The 23,416-nt window shown below is 45.9% G+C and overlaps 2 protein-coding genes across 10 annotated transcripts in view; one reads left to right on the forward strand and one right to left on the reverse strand.

Annotated features, from left to right (window-relative positions):
* The window catches only part of LOC147014221 (neuronal cell adhesion molecule-like), a 395,545-nt gene that overhangs the window by 87,802 nt on the left and 284,327 nt on the right, over nt 1–23,416 (forward strand). The window lies entirely within an intron of this gene.
* LOC147014223 (uncharacterized) lies at nt 1,656–12,027 on the reverse strand. Its single transcript, XM_085850594.1, has 4 exons — nt 11,946–12,027; nt 3,340–3,852; nt 2,828–3,305; nt 1,656–2,796 (listed from the first exon to the last, which is right to left on the reverse strand). The coding sequence occupies exons 1-4, from the start codon at nt 12,025–12,027 to the stop codon at nt 1,656–1,658; spliced, it is 2,214 nt and encodes a 737-aa protein (XP_085706720.1).

The following is a 23,416-nucleotide window of genomic DNA, read 5'->3' on the forward strand; positions in this document are numbered from 1 at the left end:
ACTCTGCTTTGATTGGACTCCTGACCCTGACCCATGCCCTTTTTATTAGTATTCAATTTAATTTAGAATTGGATTCAATAAATGCAATTAAAATCAAATGGAGGACCAAATAGGTACAGTCCTGCGTTGGAGTAATCAGAAGGAACCCAAACAAGCAAAAAGAAAACATGGAAGTCATCAGGAGGTTCCTGGATAGGATTCACATTTCAGCTGCTACTCCTCTACCCTCAAACCCATCCAGGAACAGCCAAGTGAGTGTTATTCAAACAAAAAATGCATTTCAATAAAATAAACTTTATCAAAGCTTTTTGAGTTGCACGACTCATGAGAAAACTGCAAACAGTTGAAGAAGAAGCAGAAAACTCTCACTTATATAGTTACAATGTAATGTTCTCAATGTTGATTGGTTGATAGAAAGAAAGGATGAGATGACCTGATTGGTAGCACCATGGAGCATCGTGAATAATGAATATGTGGAGATGAATCACCAAAGTACCCATGGAAATGTAATGTTAGTTAGCTGAGGGCTAGTTGGGGGGGGGGGGTGATTTCCTTGATTACTTAACATTGAATATGTTAGAGTTGTCACACAGTCAAGCCATCATAGTCCAAACAAATATAAAGTTCAGACCAATTCTTTCTGTCCACAAAGAATGAGATTGGTTGACCTGATGAATGTGGCCTCCATTGCACAAAGGTGAGCTCAACTTTGTCCTCTACTCAGAATTGTGCTTCTCCTACACAGCCAGAAAATCTTCATTGTTCAGCTCCTCCCTGTGTGAGTGAAGTAAATCCCCAACATCATCTTTGTTGACCTCCTCAAATCCCACTTGCAGGGTCATGTTTACAATCTGTTGCCTTGCTTTGCTGACTTCAGCCTCTGTGAAACCTTTGAACTCAATCACTGCCTCAGGCCAGAGTCGATGGAGATTAAGATGATAGAGATGAAAGTGTGGCTGGGCATGCATTACCAATAAAGTCCAGTTTCAGAGGTTAAACACCTGGCTTGGTGTGTAACCTCCATCCGCAATCACTTATTTGAAGACAGCTGGAAATTGTTTGGCAGTAGCATGATCTGCAGCAGCAGCTTCCCCAGTCAACTTGGATATTGTGTTACATATGGCGACTCTTGAAGCGCTCGAACCACCCATGACAGTCAGAAAAAGGCACTGGTTCATTGGTATCTTTGGTGAGATCACCATACAAACCCCTCGCTTTCTCTTCATTGTCCTACCCAGAGAAGGGCATGTTCCATTGGTTCTGACATAGTTAAATCTGTCGTATGCAAAACACCAGGGGATCATGTTGTGGATACCAGAGAGATGCAAGACCCATTTTCCTTCTCGAGCAGCACGCAGAAGGGCAAGCAAGACGTTTTCAACAATGTCCACAAAAGACATCCAAAAGGCTGGGAGTTCTCCATTTTCATGGCGAAGATGGTCTAAGAATTCGTTCCAGGTGGTGACTAACTCTGTGTATTTGGGGTTTGCCAGAAGACTGTCAAATTTCTGTTGACACAAATGTTCGACCAAATCACTCACTTCTTCTGACACAGACATTATGTTGTTCTTTTCTTATGGTTTGTTTTTCTCAACCCATGGAATGAATGCCTCCCATGCTAGTCTCATGAATGCTTCATACACAGACTTGTGCGCCTACACTGCACGGTTGTACATCTTCCCAGAAAACATACTGGCAAGTGAGCCTTCTGCTGTGAGGTTTGTTTCTATGCACAGGTCCCAGAGACCAACATCTTGAAAACGAGCTCCTAGAATTGTGAGTATATTGCAGACTGTATGGAAAGTACCCAGACGGAGAATGATTCGTGAATACTTGTCAGTGTGTTTCCAGATGATTTCGGCTGCCTTAGCGTATAATGCCTGGTCCAACACTACGACAATCTCCTCTAACTGTAGTGCCATCCTCACAAGTTCTGACTGGTTTAATATTTCAGCGACTGTAGTCAATTCCATAGCTGGAGCATTGATCGTGGGCATATAACCAACAACATCATTTGAGACTGTCAGAGAATCTCTGGTGTTTATATTGAAACCCGTCCAGCTTGGTATGCGCTGCTTCTCTGCGTCGGTCATTCGAGCAAGTATCCAAATGAGGTTTTTGTTCATAGCTGCGTACTCTGTTACTATGCTCGTGTCTGTTGTGAGCAACTGTGGTCCAACGCGCTGTCCAGCAATGTATGTTGTCAATTCGTGATCAGAGACATCCAAAGATCTTTGCTTTTTCTTGGCTATCTCAGGAAGCGCTTGTTTCGGACGATGTGGTCCATAAACTCTGGCCTGTACCACGATACCATTCACATGATGTGACGTTCCCTTTCCACTCAATGTTTCTTCCAATCTATCAAGCTTGTCCCATGCCAAGTTGGTAAACGTATATGATTGAATACTTGTTGGTACGAGTGTCTGCTGATTTAGATTAGCTGCGAGCTTCTGTAAGCACAAGGCTGTGTCATTTTCTTCCAGCTGAGAGTAAGATATCCCATGGCCTAATCTGTTCAACGTCCGTATCAACTCCGTATTCCCAGTGAGTGTTTTAACCATGTATGGAAGCAGTACATGTTTTGGTGGCTTCTGCATACCACATGTCACTGCATATACCACATCTTGACTGAAGGATTCCGTGAGCATTGTTACTCTCCGTGAAGGGTGTTTGTGTTCTGGATCACCAGTTAGTAGACCGATCAGAAACCGTCGAAGATATTCTGGTGCAGTGAATGATTCCTTCTCCACGTCGGACGGGTGATAGGGCCAGGTTGTTGGTTTTTTTTTTCTCGTCCTTTATTGTTGCTCTCAAAAATGACTATGACTGATCAATGATCTTCGCGATATCTGTTGATTTATCTTTCCAAGTTTTCAGCTCCCTTTCCATATCGCAATACTCACTGACGATATCTTGCATTGCTATGCAATCAGGTACAACAACAAGTTTTCCTTTTGTGTCAGCGAAAATCTCAATACAGTCTCCTAACTCCTGTTCCAATTTCCGACGGAGATGTTTCTTGGTGGATTCTGTTAGACTATGTATGCCTCTGGCAGACATCATCGTTCGCAGTTTCTCTGTAAGCGTTGTAACTCTGACAATTTGCTTGTTGGGAACGATATCAGTTTGTATATAATGAAACAGTTCTGCATATGATTCGTCTTGCTTTTCGAGATAAATATCATTCTCCTGAGAAGGAGCAGGCTCTGCATCGAGACCAGGTGCTGGTCTTGTGTAGTCCCTGTAGCAGGAAGTATGATAATGTGCTTCAGCAGCAACTATGTCCCTACTCGTTAGGCTAAAAGCTTGGTGTCACACTTGCGGCTCACTGCACTGCACTGCTCACTGTCACTGCACAAGCTCGAAGCTTCTGGTCCGATCTCAACTCCACAGATTGGACTAGTTTTTCCCGAGTTGACGTTCCCTTGTATCTCTTGACATTTTCGCAGAAAATGCATGTGTAGTCATAGATGCGTGATTCTGATGAGGATCGTCTTGCCAGTCGTTTAGCATTGGAACACCCAGCAACAGCTTCCTCAGTTGAGCTTGGATTTGTTTTACGTTTCAGGGCTTCCAGATCTCTCTTCATTGTGAAAATGCTCCTGCATTTCCTATGGTAGAAGATCACTGGACTCTCCTTGTCTGTCACTGATTTAGCAATGTCAAATATAGGGGAGTGATCTCTTACTTGAGCAGCATTTATTAGGGTTTTCCATGATTCAAAACTTTGTGGACTGGTAAGTTGTTCATTTGGATCAATACTCAGTGATTCCTTGTGAATTATACAGTGTCTTCCAGTTGGCTCTTCGGCCTCATCTCTGGTTTGTTCTTTTATTGCGATTGTACTCGCAACTACACATACTGGGCAAGCACTAGCACCACCAACACCACCACCACCATTACCACATTACCTGGAATGACAAAAGGAAATAACAATTTAGTTGGGTAATACAGATGGAAATACAGTAATGTTTAAGGCTATCCACTACTTTTAGGCATTTTTAATATATGTAGATGTTTCAATTTGTGAAATATTGCATCTGGGATGTAACATATTTATCTAGTATTTTGTAATATTAAATAGTTAAACCAAAAATTACACAGAGATACCAAAAGTAGACTAATAAACCTAAAATGTTCAAAATCTATGTTTTGTTCCAAAATATCAAAATTAGGGGGTATGGTTGAACTTTGCCAAAATATGTGCCCCAAACAACCACCATATTACAAAGTAATGATATATTCCAATGCAGTGGTTCCTTGCCAATATTTTGAGGGGTCAAATGTTACTCTGGGAGTTTTCATTTTTGAAATATTGACAAAAACGTACAATGTGAATTCTGAACTCGAAGCGATTTCGGCCACTTTTTCACTAAATTTAACATTTTTTGTCATTATATCAAAAGTTTGACAAATAACCCCCATAAATGTTCTATATTTCTATTACTATATTAGTTGGCATCCAGTATGCAAATTATTGGCACTCTGTGGTCCTCAAAAAAGATTTATTCCAATTTTAGCAAATATCACATTTTTTGGCGAAGCGAAGCGGGCGTATAATAATATTTCGGGTGATAACACAGAGATGGCCGAGAGTTGTACACTGCTATCACTTTTTTTCATATCTAGGGACATATATCTTGCTAAAAATCACAATGAGCCTTACTCCATCTGTATGGTACCGACCGGTCAATTTGGGGGGTCAGGCTCATAGCTTATTGGTGGAAGCACCTTTGGCAGCAATTACAGCTGTGAATCTATTGGGATAGGTTTCTACCATCTTTGCACACCTTGATTGAGCAATATTTGCCCATTCTTCTGAACAAAACTGTTCAAGTTCAGTGAAGTTGTGTGGGGAGCATTGATGGACAGCAATCTTCAAGTTACGCCACAGATTTTTGATTGGATTTAGGTCGGGACTCTGATTGGGCCACTCAAAGACATTCATCTTTTTATTCATTCTCGACAAAAGGTAGCGTTGGCTGCATGCTTCAGGTCATTTTCATATGTTTAAACATATGTTTAAATATGTGTTGTGCCGTCCACCAAACAGTGATGACTCCATTTACATCTCATCCGAATAACATGGACCAACTTCTCTATCCTCTCATCTGAACTCCCTCCTCCTCACATGTGGTGACTTCAATTGTCATCATGCCTGTTGGCTGGGTGTGGGTACCTCTCTCACCTGCCATGGCACTTCAGCATCAGACTTCTGCTGGCAGGCAGGGACTTCAAGCAGCCATCCAACTTCTGGACTGGTCTCCCATCTCTACTTTGTCTGACATCAACTCATCCTGGGAATTCTTTCAAAATCTCTCTCTCTCTCTCTCTCTCTATCTCTCTCTCTCTCTCTCTCACCCTCTCTCTCCCTCTCTCTCTCTCTCTCTCTCTCTCTCTCTCTCTCTCTCTTTCTCTTTCTCTTTCTCTTTCTCTTTCTCTTTCTCTTTCTCTTTCTCTTTCTCTTTCTCTTTCTCTTTCTCTTTCTCTTTCTCTTTCTCTTTCTCTTTCTCTTTCTCTTTCTCTTTCTCTTTCTCTTTCTCTTTCTCTTTCTCTTTCTCTCTCTTTCTCTCTCTTTCTCTCTCTTTCTCTCTCTTTCTCTCTCTTTCTCTCTCTTTCTCTCTCTTTCTCTCTCTTTCTCTCTCTTTCTCTCTCTTTCTCTCTCTTTCTCTCTCTTTCTCTCTCTTTCTCTCTTTTCTCTCTCTTCTCTCTCTTCTCTCTTTTTTCTCTCTTCTCTCTTCTCTCTTCTCTCTTCTCTCTTCTCTCTTCTCTCTTCTCTCTTCTCTCTTCTCTCTTCTCTCTTCTCTCTCTCATTTATCCCATTCCATCTTCAATATGAGATGTGCAAAAACATTCTTTATAAACAGCTGCCAATCGTCGTGTGTTGGGTAGAAAAAAATTGGCTCGGTAATTTGGAAAACCCGTTTGTACAGCAAATGGCTCGGAAATTGGGTGTTTTCAAATGTATTTTGCTTTGAAACTCACAAAGAGAAACAACATAACCTTTCTGAAGCACATGTGGGATCGGTATCAAGTCTGGGTTTGATTCCAGCACAACTATAAGCAGGAGAGGTGCGTGTCGAGTCTGGGTTTCATTACAGCATGACTACAAGCACATGGGGGTATCTGATCTGTGTTCGATTCCAGCATGGCTATAAACACGTGGAGTGGATGTCGAGTCTGGGTCTGATTTCAGTGCGTATTCGTTGTGGCACAGCATCCACTTCATGTGCACAATGATGCCATTATTTACCGCTTTATAATCTGCATCCTCGGTAGCAGTGGTGATTCACCATAGTCATAGCCAGTTGAAAGCATGAAAAAGATCTCTATGATAAGTAGATTCCAAAATAAATAATAATTCGTCATTTTTTGTGTTTGTTTGGTAAAAAAAACAAACTGTAATTGGTTGTGAAATTTTATAATAGGCCCAGCACTAAAGTGTGTGTGTGTGTGTGTGTATGTGTGTGTGTGTGTGTGTGTGTGTGTATATGTGTGTGTGTGTGTGTGTGTATATGTGTGTGTGTGTGTGTGTGTGTGTATATATATATATATATATACACACACACACATACATTTCCAGTCGAACCCCGCTGTTCGTGGGGGATGCATTCCTGAAAAATGCTGCGGATGTTGGGGCAAAAAATGTAACAACAATTTTTTTTTATTTTTTTTTAAACATGATCAAGGCTTGTGGAAGAGCCATTGCAGAGAAAAAATCAGGACATAACATAACAAAGGAAACAGCAGGATAAAGGGGAAACACCAACAGCAGGGTGGAGGGATAAAGTAGTCTGAGACAGACAAACAATGGATGCAGCTAACAATGATGGGTAAGGGAGAACACAAAGGGTGGACAATATGGATATGTAAGCAAAATTGCAAAAAAAGTGTGATTTCTGTCAAGATCTGAGGAGAGGGAAGGGGCTGCTACCTGTCTGTTAGAAGGATGAGAGATGTCACGGCAGAGAGTGGGGTCATCAGCAAAGAGATCAAGAGGATTTTTCAGAGAGTCAGTGAGATCATTGATGAAGATTGGCAATAATATGAGGCCTAGAACATTGCCTTGTCGTACTCCAGCCTTGACAGGCAGAGGAGATGAAAGGGTTCCGTTGAGAGCCACACATTGTCTACAAGAGGGGAGGAAGTCAAAAATCCAAGAGTGGAGTTGGCCTTGGATTCCATAGGCAGACAGTTTGGAGAGCAAGGCAGGATGCCAGACTGTATTAAAAGCTCGAAGTATGTGCAGAGAGATGGCCCTGATCTCATGTCTGATATTGAGGGAATCCATCCATTGTTAGGAGAGTAGAAGCAGCATGTCCAGAGTAAAGTGACCAGGTCTGAATCCGAATTGATGATCTGAGATGAGGCTGTTGGAGAAAAGGAATGATTTCATGTCAACTGTGATGATTGATTCCATGACATTGCTGATGATTGAAAGCATTGTAAGCGAAATGGGTTGTAGTTCATGGGATCCGTTTTTGCACCTTTTTTGTGTCATGCTGTGATGTTGGCTAATTTCCAATTTCACAGGTGGATATCGGAGACCAGTACTGGAGTTAAAAAAAAAATAAAAAAAATGCGAATATGTTAAGCATGAATGTCTAAGCAGGTCACACTTTATGACCCACGAATACATGGGGTCCGCGAATAGCGAATCTGCAAATCGTGGTGTCTGACAGTATATACTGGTACCAATGCAAGGTACCCATGCTATGCATGACAGCCGGTTCGTGAAGGACTTGGACAAAAATACTTACTGCAGCTGACCCCAACAGCCATAATGTTTGTCACATTTTGTTAGGTCAGTTTCTTTGAGTGGGACTCAAATGTTTATCAATGTAAAAGCTTTGTCAAAAAATAAATAAATAAAAAGCCCCTACAGAACTGCAGAAAAGGAATGTTTGCCACAGATAATGACAGGCCCAGTGAAAACATATCCTGAAAGAAGCTTGGGAATCAGGAATAATTCTCTCCTTTTCAACTCCTCCTGGGAATGCTGCGTTCCTCATCATAAACAGGACAGCGTTCCACCAGCTGTCCCTCCACTGTGCTCTCTCCACAATGCAGCATTCTTATGTCTTGACAGCATCCTCACTTGCTTCCTTTCCTTTGCTCATATCTGCATTCTGACACCGCGGTGGCAGACCGGATGCATTGGGGATCACCCCCTTCCTTCACTTCTTGGGTCGCCTTACCATGCCTCTCATCAGTTCCTCGGAGATTTGCTGCAGTTCTCTATTTCCCAGCCATAGTCAGATGGCTGAAAGTCTCGATTTAATGAAATCATTCAGGAGTCTTTCGCAGCTGGTTCACACGTGACAATATTTGCAACACAATTCTTCTCTTGAGGGTGTTTGAATGGATAATACCTGTCATGTAAAAAAAAAAAAAGAGACAGAGACACAAGAGATCGACATGAAATCAGCTCGGCAAGACTACCGTCAAATAAATAAATAAATAAATCAAACATTAAATTCCAACTTGGGCAAAATAGTTTACACTCCATAATGCTGGACCTCCCTTCCTTGAGCTCACAACAATATTTGTTACAAAAGGAAATCAATGGCTCTTTGAGTTGGTTTGAGGCTCAGTAGGAGGAATATCGTAGGTGTTTAATTGCATGGACTTATTCCCAGTTGGGTTTTAACTCAAAAGTTTTGAAAGAATTACAAGGGATTAAAGTCCATCTGTGATGGATTGCATCAGAGAATGGCAAGAAGATGAAAAACATAACGACAGTTTTTTGTTATACATTGTCGGCTCCAGACGCCTTTGAGATGAAATTGGGTAAGGTATACCATCTGCTTCGGTGATTCAGTGTGTTCGTCTCCTTTTTACCTCCGCTACCAAAGGTGAAGGAGGTTATGTTTTCACCCCTTTCTGTCTGTTTGTCTGTTTGTTTGTGTGCAGAATATCTCAAAAAGTTTTGGACGGATTTGGATGAAATTTTGTGCACATGTTGGGTGTGTGGCAAGGACGAATTGATTATATTTTGATGAAGATCCGAATCTGGATCCAAACACGAGAATTATTTAGTTTTTAAAGTCATTCTTCACCATTGAGAGGTAGTGCCAAAAACTATAGATGGAATGATATTTGAAAAATGTATTGGGCCGGATATGTTCTTGTGGATCAGGCATTACGTGGCAGAGGTACAGGCTCTACCGAGTGCTCTTCTAGTCTTAAGATGCATTCAACCAGTTTTCAAGATGAATTTGTTTTACTGGTTTTATCAATAGTGAGGCATGGATCTCCTCAAGATCTCAGATCACCACATTTCAGATCTCAGATCACCACATTGATGTGGACCATTGGATTCAGGCAGAAATTTTAGAATGGCCGAGGGTATCAGCATGCAACGACTGACTTATTTTAAAAGGACACAAATCCTTAATGTCAACAAGTGGATTTTATTCCAAAGGACAGCCAGAATAAACCTCGTCTTAAGGATGCCATGCTCTTATATTAGATGCAACACCCTGCATGTAATTTATTGGGTAGACAGTTTGAAGTTGGACTGGGAATTGAATCCAGACAAGACTGTATGAAGATGCTGCCTCTGAGACCTCTCCAGTCAGATGTGTGGGAGGGTGCTTAAGTCATAGATCTCAGATCAACAAAACATTATGGTGAAATCCCAATCGTGTCAAAGATGGTTCCAATTTGATGTTTATACTTTGCTGGCTATTGTTTTAGGCATATCTCAGAACCAGTGCCCTATATGTGACTCAGGAAAGCTCAACACAAAGATCTAAGCCCAAGAAAATAGCAACTAAAATTTTTCTTTATTTGTTTATTTTACAGGCAATTGATCAATATTCATGAGCCTGTCTCGCTGATGATTCAGTTTCTTTCCGATTTTGATTTAGACACAATCGGGTGGGACAGGATTTAGGGCCTTGATTCTAACTCTTCAATTAGACTTCCAAGCCAGTGTGTCTGGAGGTATAATGTTCTTTTTGGGGTTCTATTTGTTTTTGGTGTCATCTTCTCATTTTATCATTAGCAGCAGAGTACCCACCCTGTGGGTGATCTTGTTACAAACATGCAACACATTCTTCTGACGCATACCTTTATTTGGGTGGTGTATAGGTGACTGACAACTCTGTATAGGCAAATAAAAATAACCCTGTTACGTGCATGAAGCAAAAACATACCGACTGCTTATAATTCAAAATACCTTACAACACTGCAAAATCTGGGGATAGGAATAGTGTACTGTAAATGGTAGAGACTTGTAATACCCTTCCCCACCTGGAGGCGGCGATGCATGATACACCTTTACATATATAATTTGCATCCCTCCCCTACCACAAAGACCACCAGCAAAGATAAAAACACCCCGAAACACCAATTGGGCTCATGCTGATCCTATGCAGCAAGTCTGCATGTAATCGGCCCAGAACTGTAGGAGGGGTAGTGCGACAACAAACAAACAAACAAAAAAACCCCACAAACACACACACACACACACACCAGCCATCAAACTTCAGCAAGCATGAATTAGAGTAAGGATTAGTATTGTTATTGCAATGAGTCTGATGGCTGAAAGTCTGGATTTCAACAAATAATTATTATTCGTATTATTGTTACTGTCATTATGCCATATTTTGGAAACTAACCCTACAGTGTTGTTGCAACGAGGTCATGAGATCCAGTGCATTTTGATTGGTCAAAAGGCTTAGTGACTAACTTGGAGTTGGTAATTTTTGTCAAAGAAATTGAAATGATCTCCAGAACGACTGAACTGATCAATACGAAACATTGTGTATGTCATCGAAAGATTGGGGTGCTTCATGCTGGTGAAAGATAAGTATCTCTGTAAAATATAATAGCCATCATGGTTCAATCAAAATGAATTATTTTGATGATGTGCAGTGTTCGGCACAAGCCGAACACTGCACATCATCCAGTCAACACCATCGCTCCTGTCAAGCATGGTGGCAGCATCATGTTCTGGAGCTGCTTTTCATCAACAGGGACTGGCAAGCTTGTCAAGATAGAAGGGACAATGGATGGTGCAAAATACAGAAGAATCCTTGATGACAACCTGAGGCTGAGGATGAGGGTCAAAAGTTTGAGTGACTTAACCTCTTCAAGCGGTTTGTTTGGGAATAGATGGGAAGGTTTGCCAGACAGTCCTCTCAGAGAAAGAGGGTGAATGTGTGGGATTTGTCAGGGCTGAAAGACATATTGTAAGTGTTCAATAAGTTCCTGATTCTACCAAGGTCTGCAGAGAGGGAAGAGGCAGCCACCTGCCTGTCTGAAACAATGAGAAATTACATGGCCCAGAGGCAGCATTTTTCAGCAGCATACAATGAGATGGGCAGCATTTTTCAGGGAATCAGAAAGATCATTGATGAATATTAGGAACAACACTGGGCCCAAGACACTGCCTCAGGGCACTCTAGCCTTGACAGAAAGAGAGGAGAGGATCCCATTAAGAGCTACATGCTGAATATGGGAGTGGAGGAAGTCAGTTATCCATGAGACGAGGTGGCCTTGGATGCCATAAGCAGATAGTTTTGAAATCAAGGTGGGGTGCCAGACTGTCAAATGCTCGCCATATGACCAGAGAGATGGTGTTGATCTCAGGTCTGATATTGAGGGCTTCCCTCCATTGTTGGGAGAGTAGAAGCAGCATGTCCAAGGTAAATGACTGTGTCTGAAACCGAACTGATTATCCGAGATCAGTTATTTGGAGAAGAGGAAGGATTTGATGTCGAGTGCAGTGATAGATTCCTTGACCTTTCTTTTAATTGGAAGCAAGCTAATAGGCCTGAGGCTAAGCGGATCCATTTTTGCACCATATTGGTGTATTGTAGTGATGTTAGCTCATGTTCAGGCAGATGGAAACTGACCCAGAGAGAATAATCAAGTGAACAGAGCAGAAGGAGGATGAGAGCAGGTATTTAGGACACATGCACTGATGCCATCTTTGCCTCTTATAGAATCAGAGTCGAGGTTTGCCAGAAACCTCTCCACTTTCTCAAGTAGGAAAGACAAAGAGCCCAGGTATGACATGGTAGGGGTAGGTGTAGGGAGTGAGGGGTTGGTGCACGAGATTTGGATTGAGGTATGTTTCTTTGTCATAAGCAGTCAGCTGTGGTGCCATTAAAAAAAAAAGGAATTCTTTGTATACATAGTCAAGGCTTGTTGAAGAGTTAGAACACAGAATGGATCAGGATGCAACATAACAAAGGGAATAGGAGAGGGGGGAAATGCCTACAGCAGGTGCGAGGGAGAAAATAGATGGAGACCGGTAAACAAGGGCTGCAGGTAGCGATGAAGGGAAGGGGAGAACACTAGGGGTGGACATGGTTGATACAGAAGCAAAATGGGGGAGGGGGGTTAATGGGTGTAGAAAAGTTCATGCTTTTGAATGGGGGAGGATTTGAGATGGTGGTGAACAGCTGTCTTGAAGACATGGAGAGAACTAGAATGGGCACTCGGTAGAGCGCATACCTTCGCCGCCGCTACTTTTTTCCGGTCACATTTGAAAAACCTCATTTAAAAACGTCCATGACGTCACAACCATCAGTCCGATAGACGTCAAATTTGGTGTTAGACGTCATTGAGGGCAGTCCAACAAAATGGAATGATAAACACTGAAAAAAAACGAAAGTTTAAAAATGATGTCATCTTGTGACGTCATTTTGACGCACTTCCAATGACGTCACTACCAATCGCGGACTACCATCCTGAAAGCTCTTATTTCACGGAACATTTTAACGTTGGTTTCATGTGAATAGCTCTATTAGATCTGAAGTTATGCCTACAAGTATATTTTGACCTTGAGTGTGACCTTGACCATAGAGTTAATTTGCAAAACCTGTTCATAAATAAGCAGATATTTTGGTACTGATCATAATGCCTGGATTTGGGACAATTTCCTTGACAAATTACATAGATATTTGAATATAAAATATCAGGACATTTTAGCCACAATTGAAAAACGTTATGTTCAAACGTCAATGACGTCATAACGGTCAGTCCGAACGATGTCAAATTTGGTGTGTGACGTCCTTAAGGTAAGTCCTACAAAACGGTATGATCAAAACTGATGAGGTTGAAAATTGAAAATTTACGTCATCTTGTGACGTCATTTTGACGCACTTCTGATGACGTCACGTCAAATCTGACACCACGTACCCGAAAGGTATTTTGTCATGGAACAATATGGCGTTGGTTGCATGTCGATAGCTGTCTTATGAAGGAAGTTATGCTCAAAAGTTTGCTTTTGACCTTTTCATGACCTTGACCTTTGACCCGATCGCTCCCAAAATCTAATCAAATCGTCCTTGGATACTCACGAATCATCCCACCAATTTTCATGCAATTCGGTTTAATACTTTCTGAGTTATGCGAATAACAAACAAACACACATATTCACAAATAAATAAATACACAGCGACCAAAACATAACCTTTCGCAGAATGCAAAGGTAATAATGAAATTGAAGAGAGTGTGGAAGTTGGTTCCAGAGGTGGGAAAAGAGAGGAACAAATGAGTGGAGGTGAGCAAGCAGTAGTTTTAGATTTTGAGAGTTTCACTGGAAATGGATTGCTGGTGAACCGTGTGCACCCTGCAGTTGCCTGAGGGAGAGGGGGGGGGACAAAGCATGGAGAGGGCAGACGGTTCAAGACCAGAAAGGAGGCGGAAGAAGACAGAGAGATCACCGACCTGTCCGCGATGGCAAAGTGATAGACCCATAAACCCAGCTTCATCATGAGAGATTCCAATGATCTTGGAGTCCTTGATTTTCACGTCGTCAAGCTGAGCAGGGTGTGAAGTAGGGGTGCCAGCTCAGAGGGGAGAATGAGAGAAGGGATGGGGGGTGGGGGTGGAGCACACACCTGAGACAGACTTGACAAGGTACAGTACCACCAGATCTTTGAACACATTCACTGGTTTATGCTGGAGATTTGGGAAGGATAATTTTGGTCAAGCCAAATGTATTGCCATCACTTTGCGTTTTGTCCAGTTTGTCTCCCTGAAGTCAAAATTTAATTACATTATCAATTGCATATGCTTCACTGCACAGGCCTCTCAGAAACACATGAGGTAATGAATTAAATGTATAATCAGAGCAGAAAATCTGTGCAGGGAGAGGGGTGAATCAGCTTCAGATGGAAGATATTAATAATGCATGTGAAGGAGGGTGTGTTAGGAACTGCACATGGCATCATTTAATCATTAATGAAGTCGAGGAAACACTTAATGCACTGCACTCTATCACGTGACCTTCACTGATGCAGCTGTGCCATATTGTGCCCTATGGCCCATGCAAGCCTCTTGCACCTGGTCCAAGCCGACCTCTCTCCGTACCCACTACATCCTCTAGCATGATATTTGTCTCCTTATCAATAACTTAGCAGGTGTGTGATTTACATTGATTTTGACTTGGGAAAAGCTTTTCGATTTGGGGAGAGCTTTTCGACTTGGGAAGAGCTTTTTGATTTGGGAAGAGCTTTTTGACTTGAGAAGATCTTATTTTCTTTTTAATAAATACACTTGTGCTCAGGTATGCCAAAAAAAGCTGATTTATGTACTAACATGGGAACTTTCAATTGCATTGATACCTTTCCAAGTTGTAATGGCTTTGAGAAATGGACCTCCGCAGAAGTTGTTCTCGGATTTTAGTTGTTTTTATAGTTCGTGGAAACCTTTACTTGGCTACCTTTCATTAACATTTTGAATGTAACATGCATAACACATTTGTACACACAAATAAGTTTTTCTTCTTTGTCTTCCTGCTGGATAATGACACAGCCAGTTTTATGAACAATCTTTAAGCATTATCAAATGCTATTGTTTTCACATGATGAGAGGCCATAATATGTATATATCATGATGTTTCAGTTGGATAATGTGGGATAATGTCATTTGGGTAAAATAGGTGTGCAGACTTATTCAGGTAAAGGAATTTGAGGGTCATCCTACACTACATTTACAAAGACAATTTGCATTCTCATCCCACCTTGAACCACTGGGACTATGACTTAAAAAAAAAAAAAGCCAAAAGTCCTCCCAGGCACACCTTGAGTACAACTACCAGTATTCAACATATTTTGCAAAGTGGTTCAGGAGTGCATTAAAGTTTAAAAAAAAAACAAAAAAAAACCGCAATCAAACAAAGCAGACACTTCTTGAATTATACATTGTACAGTATGACGATGAATGTCCAACATTTTAGCAGCTTAGGTTTTTTTGGTGATGGGTCGGTATTTGGAACGGAACCAATTTTTTTCCATCACAATTAATGAAATATAGATCATGATTCGAATATTTATCATGTCAGGGACATAACCCAGCGCTCTCGTGTTCGTGAACCTAACTAAAGTTGATCGCAACAACATGGAAGGTTGGTCACTACATCTATGACTTCACGATGCCTAGACTTGTCACTTCACTATGTCATTCATCTTGTGTTTCCCAAATGTGTCTGGCCTGGGTTAAGTAGGAGTTAAGACAATAACTTCGTTGACAGTAAATAAAGAGCTCATTCTGTTCACTTATTCTGCATTTAATTGATTTATTTATCAGCTTGCAGAATGCAAGAACAATCAACTGATCTTTCAAGTCAATTATTTGAATGAGGTGAGAATACAATCATCAAGATGTTGGCCTCGACACTACAGGCATACCCAGATTCAACAGGAAAGTTGTTTATTACTGTGACACATTTGACTGCAGTGATCGAACGGATTTTGTCAGCTATTGCTGTTTTGAGAAAATCTATAGATTGCTTGTGGTCTTCTTCGGCCGACGTTTTTAAGCATCCAACCTTGAACATGACATGAGTCTTCTTGAAGGATTTGGTTCTCAGATATATATATATATATATATATATATATATATATGTATATGTATGTATGTATATATATGTATATGTATGTATATATATGTATATGTATGTATATATATATATATATATATATATATATATATTGTTGTGGTTACCAGATTCGCAAACCACCATTCAGGTCCCTTAGGTGAGGTATCTCGGTAAGTGCATGTGTAGTTAGGCCCAAACCCGTTGTCTAGTGGGAATACATGTCATTTATACGTGCTGCGACTCTTCAGGATAGCCGTTTTTCTTTTACTATCTTTATTTTGGACCAATCGCCACCATCACAACCACAACAACAACCACCAACCACAACGCCGCTTCACCACAACCGCCATGACCTTTACCGTGCCGCAACTCGCCACCATCGCATCACCGTCATCTCGCGCCACTCATGGGCACCGATGCTGGACTCGTGTAGGGCGCACGTTGAACAGCGTGTACAAAATCACGGATTTTCTGCTTCAAAACGGATCCAAAACGACACACGCCCACTTTTTGCCGTCCAATCGGTGAGCGAGGGGCGATCTGGCCCGCCCCCAGGGCGATCGATATATGCAAATTTGTGGATCAAAAAGCCTTCACGCCCACTTTTTCTCGGGCCAATGGGGAGCGAGTTGAAAGGTCAAAGGGAGGGGGTCAAAGGCGAAGTTACGGGGGGATAAAAGGACGGTGTTCGTCAGTCAAAGGAGTCGTAAAAGTCGGAACGAGAGAGTCAGTAAGGAGAGAGTCAGCAGAACGAGAACGAGGAGTCGCAAACAAGAACGGACAGAGAGTCAAGACTTCGCGGGCGGTGGAGCTGCTCGTCGTGTGCGTTGGAGTCGGAACGGAGGGGACGGAGCTGTGGAAAGGCGGCGACATCGGACGAGGGGGTGCTCGCGTCGTGCAGGAAGCTGCACCCGAAGGAGGCCGATAGCGCGACCTGGCCGAGGTGGAGACGCTCGTCGCATATAATAAAGATCCTCTATACCCCGAGCATCAGCAACCCCCTCCTGTTTCCCCCCGCGCTGAGATAGTGCGACCAAGGGGGCCCCGTTCCCACCCCCTGCCAGGCACTGTCCACGAGGCCCGCGGGTTGCGGGGCCATCGCCGCTCCGCGTCTCATCACCAGACGGGTAGGCCCGACCCGGTCTCGGCCCCAGGCCTACCTCATTCTTGAGGGTATTTCTTTCCTTGGTTTTGGGTATGTGTTGTCGGCGCCGTCTGTGAAGTAGAATTGTATAAGTGTTGCCGTGTGCTCGGTAGTCGGTATTAGCTCTGCACTGTGTTTTCACTTTTATGTTTGCTTTTTGTGTAAATGGAATTGTGTTTTCTTTTTTGTGTGCTTTTGGTGGAATTGTATTTGTGTGCTTCCCCGTGTGCCGCGAATAAATGTGCTTTATTGTTGAACTGTTCTCCCGCTTCGCTTCGTCTTTTCCTCCATTGAATCCCCATCTTGCTTCACGAAAGGGTTGGTAGTGGCTGAATACGCCCGATAATTAATCGAACCGTCGAGGTCGACGATAACACCGCTCGGTTATTCTGATAGCACGGAACGGGTCGGCCAAGTGGCCCGTGTCCGAAGAAATCGACCTGCGGCGAGGTGCGATCGCCCGGTCTACCCTCCGCGTGGGTACTTAGGTAGTTCGAATTTGGCGAGCAACCCTGTCCCACGCGGGGCTGATTGGCTCGATCGCGGTGAGACCGAAAGGTCCACCCGTGACTGGTTCCCCGGCGTTAGTCCGAGAGGGTCACGACTGGATTGTCCGTCCGGTGGGGCGACGTGCCGCGGGCCCGAGTTACGTGGCCGTCGCACGCCGGCGGGCGCGAAATCCGCAACACTGGTGTCAGGAGTGGGATACAAATTCATTGCCCTCCTCGCGGCACTGGTATCGGAGAACAGGAAAACGGGCTGTCCTGTCTCCGGCTAAATTCACGGGAATCGGTCCAGGGGTGAGAGAAGCGACCCCCGATTCCCTCCAAATTACGAGCGAACAAATTAACCCTTCACGAGAAGCAAGATGGCGTCTCAAGGCGAGCGGGAGCCGGGGGTATTAGAAATGTATATGTGTAATAATGTAGAGTCCATGGTCCAGGATGGAATCCCCGAGCAGGAAATGTTGATTGTGCAGGAACACGGACTCGCCCAACTGAACCCAGGGCCCGAGGTGGGTGCGGCGGCGGCCACGGTGTATGACACCTCCCCCCCCTCTCCACCAAGACCCTTCCCCAACCCCTGCCGAAATGGCTCACCCAAGCGCACCCGACATGACCCAGCTATTCACCATGCTGGCAAAAATGTATGCGGAAACGACAGCAAAGATGAATGCGAAAATGATCGAAAAAATGGATGCAAATACAAACGAAATGAAAGACATGAACAAGCAAATAAACGGAATGGAAGCAAACATGAAGGAAGAAATGAAAGAGCTACGGGGTGAGACGCAGAACATGGGCCGATGCCTGCAGGCGGGCATGAAGGCCGTGACCAGGGAGATAAAAATGGCGACTCCACGTGTAGGAACAAACGAGCTGGAAGGGGGTGCAACGGCTGACAGGCCCGCGGTGGAGGCGGGTGAAAAAATAATTCGTGGAACGTGTTGGGCGAGGGTCGTGACGATGACCGAAAGGGAAAAATTAAATGGGGAGACCAAAACGTGTGAGACGAGACACGAGGCGACGACAACAGAAATAATAGTTGAGACAAGGGAGGTAAAGGGTGAAGAGTTGGCAGAGACACGGGAGATGGGAACGATAGAGGGAAGACTACACGATGAAGACGGGGTAAGTGACGCACACACACACACAAAGGTAGCGGAGAGAAAATTGGGGGGTGAGCTCGCGGAGCGTGCAGGGACCCGGTGCGAGCACCTGGATGGCCTCCTCCAGGAACGAGGGGAGGGAGTATGCCCCCTTGAGGCGAGTCACGACCAGGTGGGTTCGGTCGTGCTTTGCGAGGTTGAGGGGACGAGTGCTGTGGACAGGTGCACGGAGAGCTTGGGGGGGTATGGAGGCCCCGGAGACCCTTGTGGGGACACGGGTCCCCAGTGTGGTTGTCCCTGTGTGTGTGGTGCAAGGTGTGAGTGCGTCCCCGTGTGTGGAAGCGACCCCGTGTGTGAGTGGTGTGGTGGCGATTGTGCCGGAGTACGTGCTTCCCAGCACGCCGTGTTTGGATGAGGCACCGTGTGTGGATGAGGAACCGTGGGGAAGAGGCCGTGTGTGAGTGAAACGGCCAGTATGAGTGAGGAACTGCGGGTGAGTGCCCCCGCGTGTGTGGATGAGGCACCGCGGTTAAGTGCCCCTGCGTGTGTATGCCTGAGGCACGGTGTCTGGATGAGCCACCGCCGCTCAGTGCCCCCGCGTGTATGAGTGAGGGACGTTGTGTGGAAGAGACCGCGTGTGTGAGTGTCGCCGTGTGTATGAGTGAGGTACCGCGGGTGAGTGCCCCCGCGTGTATGAGTGAGGCACGGTGTGTGGATGAGGCACAGCGGTTGAGTGCCCTCGCGTGTGTGGGCGAGGCACCGCGGGTGAGTGCCCCCGCGCGAGTGAATGGAGCACCACGTGTGAGTAGTATGGTTTGTGTGAGTAGTGAGGCACGCGTGAGTGAACGGCCGTGTGCAAGGTCGCTGTGTGCCAGGGAGACCGTGTGTGTGAGAGAGCGGTATGAGAGGGAGATGTCGGTTGGCATGCGGGAGCACGCAGCCGCGTCTCCCCGTGTGAATGTGATGGTGTGGACACGCACGCAGGTATGCGTCGTGACACGCAGGTATGCGTGTGTGGAATGGCGACGGAGACGGCGACAGAGGAGAGAAAGCCGAGTAGCGGCTGTAGTTGTTTCGAGGACCGTGCCGGGTTTGCCCAGCAGTGAGCACGCGGTTCGTGCTGTGCAACGCACGAGACCACCACGTGCTCGCTTGCGAGAGTGAAGTCCCGGTCCGGAAACGCACGCGGTGGATTTGCCGATCCCGCGGACGGACAAAGTTAGGCAGGTAAACGGATTTGGACCGGACGGGTTCTCCACGCGATCGTGTGTGTTAAGCTCCAACGGGCAAAGCACATGTGTTCGCGTGGGGAACCCCTCGAGACGTGTGGCTTGTGTTTTTTTTTTATGCGCACGGTGACGTCATGGCTGCACGTGGGGTTGGAATCCGGCAGGAGGGGTATCTCTGCCGGATGGTCCCGTCCAAGGAGGGACGAGGAACACGTGCAGCTGCATGACGTCACGGGCAGGTGCAAAGTGCGCGAGCTCTGAGTTGCCGCGCAGGTGCTGGGCATGAAAAAAAAAAAAAAGGGAAAAACAAGCCTCACTTTCGGGTGCAAAGGATTCCTGGGCAAGGGGTGAAAGACCCCCTTACCTGGGCACAGGATGGAAACTAGTTAGGGGGAAGGGTTAGCTTAGTTAGACCGACTTCATGGGGCAGGGGTAAGTCCTCATGGAGTCCGTGGAATGGATTAGTTAGAGGGATTGTAGCCAGATTTAGGTGGGGAAATTGATTAAAGAGATTAGGAGACAGTGACAGACTTGTGAATGTGTAGAGGGGACGTAGTTTAGCTACGTAGGTTAAAAGGAACGTGCTGTAGTTTAAGGGACGACGTGGGAGCACGAGTTAGTTAGGGGATGTAGTTAGAAGGATGGCAGAGTTCAGCGGTGTGTGTGTTGAAGAGTTGTGAGGTGAGTACATGTTGAGTGAGTGAGGCCAGCGGGTCTGTGTGTGTGGAGTGAATGGGGAATGCATGGTGCGATGAGTGATTGGGGGGAGGAGTGACTCCCGCCCAAGGTACCCCGGGGTCAGTGCAGAGTGAGTTAGCTGGGTTAGACAAATTGAAAAATGGAGGTCGTTTTGTTGTTGGTGGGAGTGTAGGCTCGAAACCCATTTGGAGGGGTGCAGGAGCCCTGTTGACGGGCTTGGGAGCATGGCTGCGAAAGGTGAGTATCGCTGAGTGGGTACCCCGGGCACCAGGCTAGTCGGCCGCGGTAGGCCATGGGCCCATGGGGGGCCGGGATAGAGTAGTGGGCACGGGTGCGCCTGCTTGGTGCGGGGGCCCGGGGCGCCATTAGCCGCGTGGGCAGTGTTGTGGGCACGGGTGACCCTCGGAAAGGGGCCCGGGAGGCCGGCCTGCCACGTGTGCGTTTCAGGGGAGGTGCCATGGGGGGCACTCCCCGGTGTTAGGGAGCTGGTAGGCTCGGAGGCAGTGTAGTGCCCGGGGTGCCATAGCGGGAGATTCGGCAGAGGGTCGTGCCTGCCAAAGGGAGCCACGTGTCCCAGCCAGGAGACCGTGTGAGGGCACGGAGAGAAAATTGGGGGGCGAGGCCCGAAATTGTAAGGACACCAACACAGGCGACGGGAATCTGGGTTTATAGAACCAATAGTTTAAGCGAGAGGCGCTTGTTGAAAGCCCCGGGGTAGTTTAACAGTTAAATGGTTAGGGTAGATTAGGAGATGTACCCCTCCGCACCATCCATCCCCTCGCTGTCGTTGTGGGCCGCTGGACCCACTTGGTGTTAAGATCGCCGAACTCTGGGAGGCCATACTGAGGCTTCGTTGGGCCTCGACACAGGACGTTAGCTCTCCCTTGTTCCCCTCCGGGAAGGGAACGTAGGGGTTGGGAGTAGGCTAGGTGACAGGATAGGTTAGCCGAACAAAGACGATAAAGGGGGTTAGGGGCGATTTATAGAGGGGAAGTAAAAATAAAAACAACAAAAAAATAAGTTGGGGCTAAATTGGCGTTTGACAAATTAAGGGAGTGGGTATGTACAGTGACAGGCAAAGGCGATAGGTTGGGAGGGAGACAGGTAGGTAGGTCCGAGCCCGCCTTCCAAGTGGCCAGCACCACCGCACTCCCTCCACCAACTTCCACTGACGGCAAAAGCTGGCCAGCTTCATCTGCTGGCTGTGTTACTGCAAGGCCTGTGCCGGCCAGTTCATCTGCTGGCTGTTTTTCTTCGAGGCCTGTGCCGGCCAGTTCATCTGCCGGCTGTGTTTGCCTGCAGCGGCCTTCTTCTGCGGGCTGTGTTTGCCTGCTACCTTTGCCATGCCATGCCCACTGCCCACGTTAACCAGCCCCGTTCAATTTTTGCTTTGCCCCCCCTGTTCATTTCCATGTGCGCCAGGATCAAGGCAACAGTTTGCAAGCTGCGAGAACTGCCCTGTTGGCAGCTACAACACGGGCCTGCAGTGGCGGCCCGTGCACCGTGTTTGCTTCCATCCATTCATGCATCCATTCGTTGTGCTCATTGCGTGTGCCGCTTGAGCTGGCACGGAGACTACGTTTGTGCAGCCCATGCACCGTTGTGGTTCACTGCGTTCAGTTCAAAAGGGAAGGCCTTGGACTGCGTGTGAGCAGCCAGCCACGTTCCCTGTCACCTGCATTGTTTGAGTCAGAGACTGCATGTGGGCAGCCTGGCTCCCTGCTAACTGCTTTTCTTTTGCAGAGTTCAATGATCCTGGGCCATGGTTTAGTGTAAGATTTGTAAGTTAAGGTAAGATGTACTGTACATATGAGTGCGGCCCCGGCATGTTTGTCTTAGCGCCGGCAATTTTATTTAAGTCGTCCGTGTGAGTGAGTTTGTTTAGGTAGTTACGCAGCCCTCAGGTTATTTATTTTGGGGACACGAATACCATGAATGTCGCACTCAGGGATCCGTAGGTAAAGTGTACTAGGGGAAAACTACACATGATGGCACACGAAAATTTGACGACTCGGGACGAGTCTGTAAAAAGGGAAGGGGGTAGTGTTGTGGTTACCAGATTCGCAAACCACCATTCAGGTCCCTTAGGTGAGGTATCTCGGTAAGTGCATGTGTAGTTAGGCCCAAACCCGTTGTCTAGTGGGAATACATGTCATTTATACGTGCTGCGACTCTTCAGGATAGCCGTTTTTCTTTTACTATCTTTATTTTGGACCAATCGCCACCATCACAACCACAACAACAACCACCAACCACAACGCCGCTTCACCACAACCGCCATGACCTTTACCATCGCAACTCGCCACCATCGCATCACCGTCATCTCGCGCCACTCATGGGCACCGATGCTGGACTCGTGTAGGGCGCACGTTGAACAGCGTGTACAAAATCACGGATTTTCTGCTTCAAAAACGGATCCAAAACGACACACGCCCACTTTTTGCCGTCCAATCGGTGAGCGAGGGGCGAATTGGCCCCGCCCCCAGGGCGATCGATATATGCAAATTTGTGGATCAAAAAGCCTTCACGCCCACTTTTTCTCGGGCCAATGGGGAGCGAGTTGAAAGGTCAAAGGGAGGGGGTCAAAGGCGAAGTTACGGGGGGATAAAAAGGACGGTGTTCGTCAGTCAAAGGAGTCGTAAAAAGTCGGAACGAGAGAGTCAGTAAGGAGAGAGTCAGCAGAACGAGAACGAGGAGTCGCAAACAAGAACGGACAGAGAGTCAAGACTTCGCGGGCGGTGGAGCTGCTCGTCGTGTGCGTTGGAGTCGGAACGGAGGGGACGGAGCTGTGGAAAGGCGGCGACATCGGACGAGGGGGTGCTCGCGTCGTGCAGGAAGCTGCACCAAGGAGGGCGACAGCGCGACCTGGCCGAGGTGGAGACGCTCGTCGCATA

This window comes from Eptatretus burgeri, chromosome 13 (assembly GCF_056783735.1).
Source record: "Eptatretus burgeri isolate ZD-2024b chromosome 13, Ebu_testis_v1, whole genome shotgun sequence".
NCBI lineage: Eukaryota > Metazoa > Chordata > Myxini > Myxiniformes > Myxinidae > Eptatretus > Eptatretus burgeri.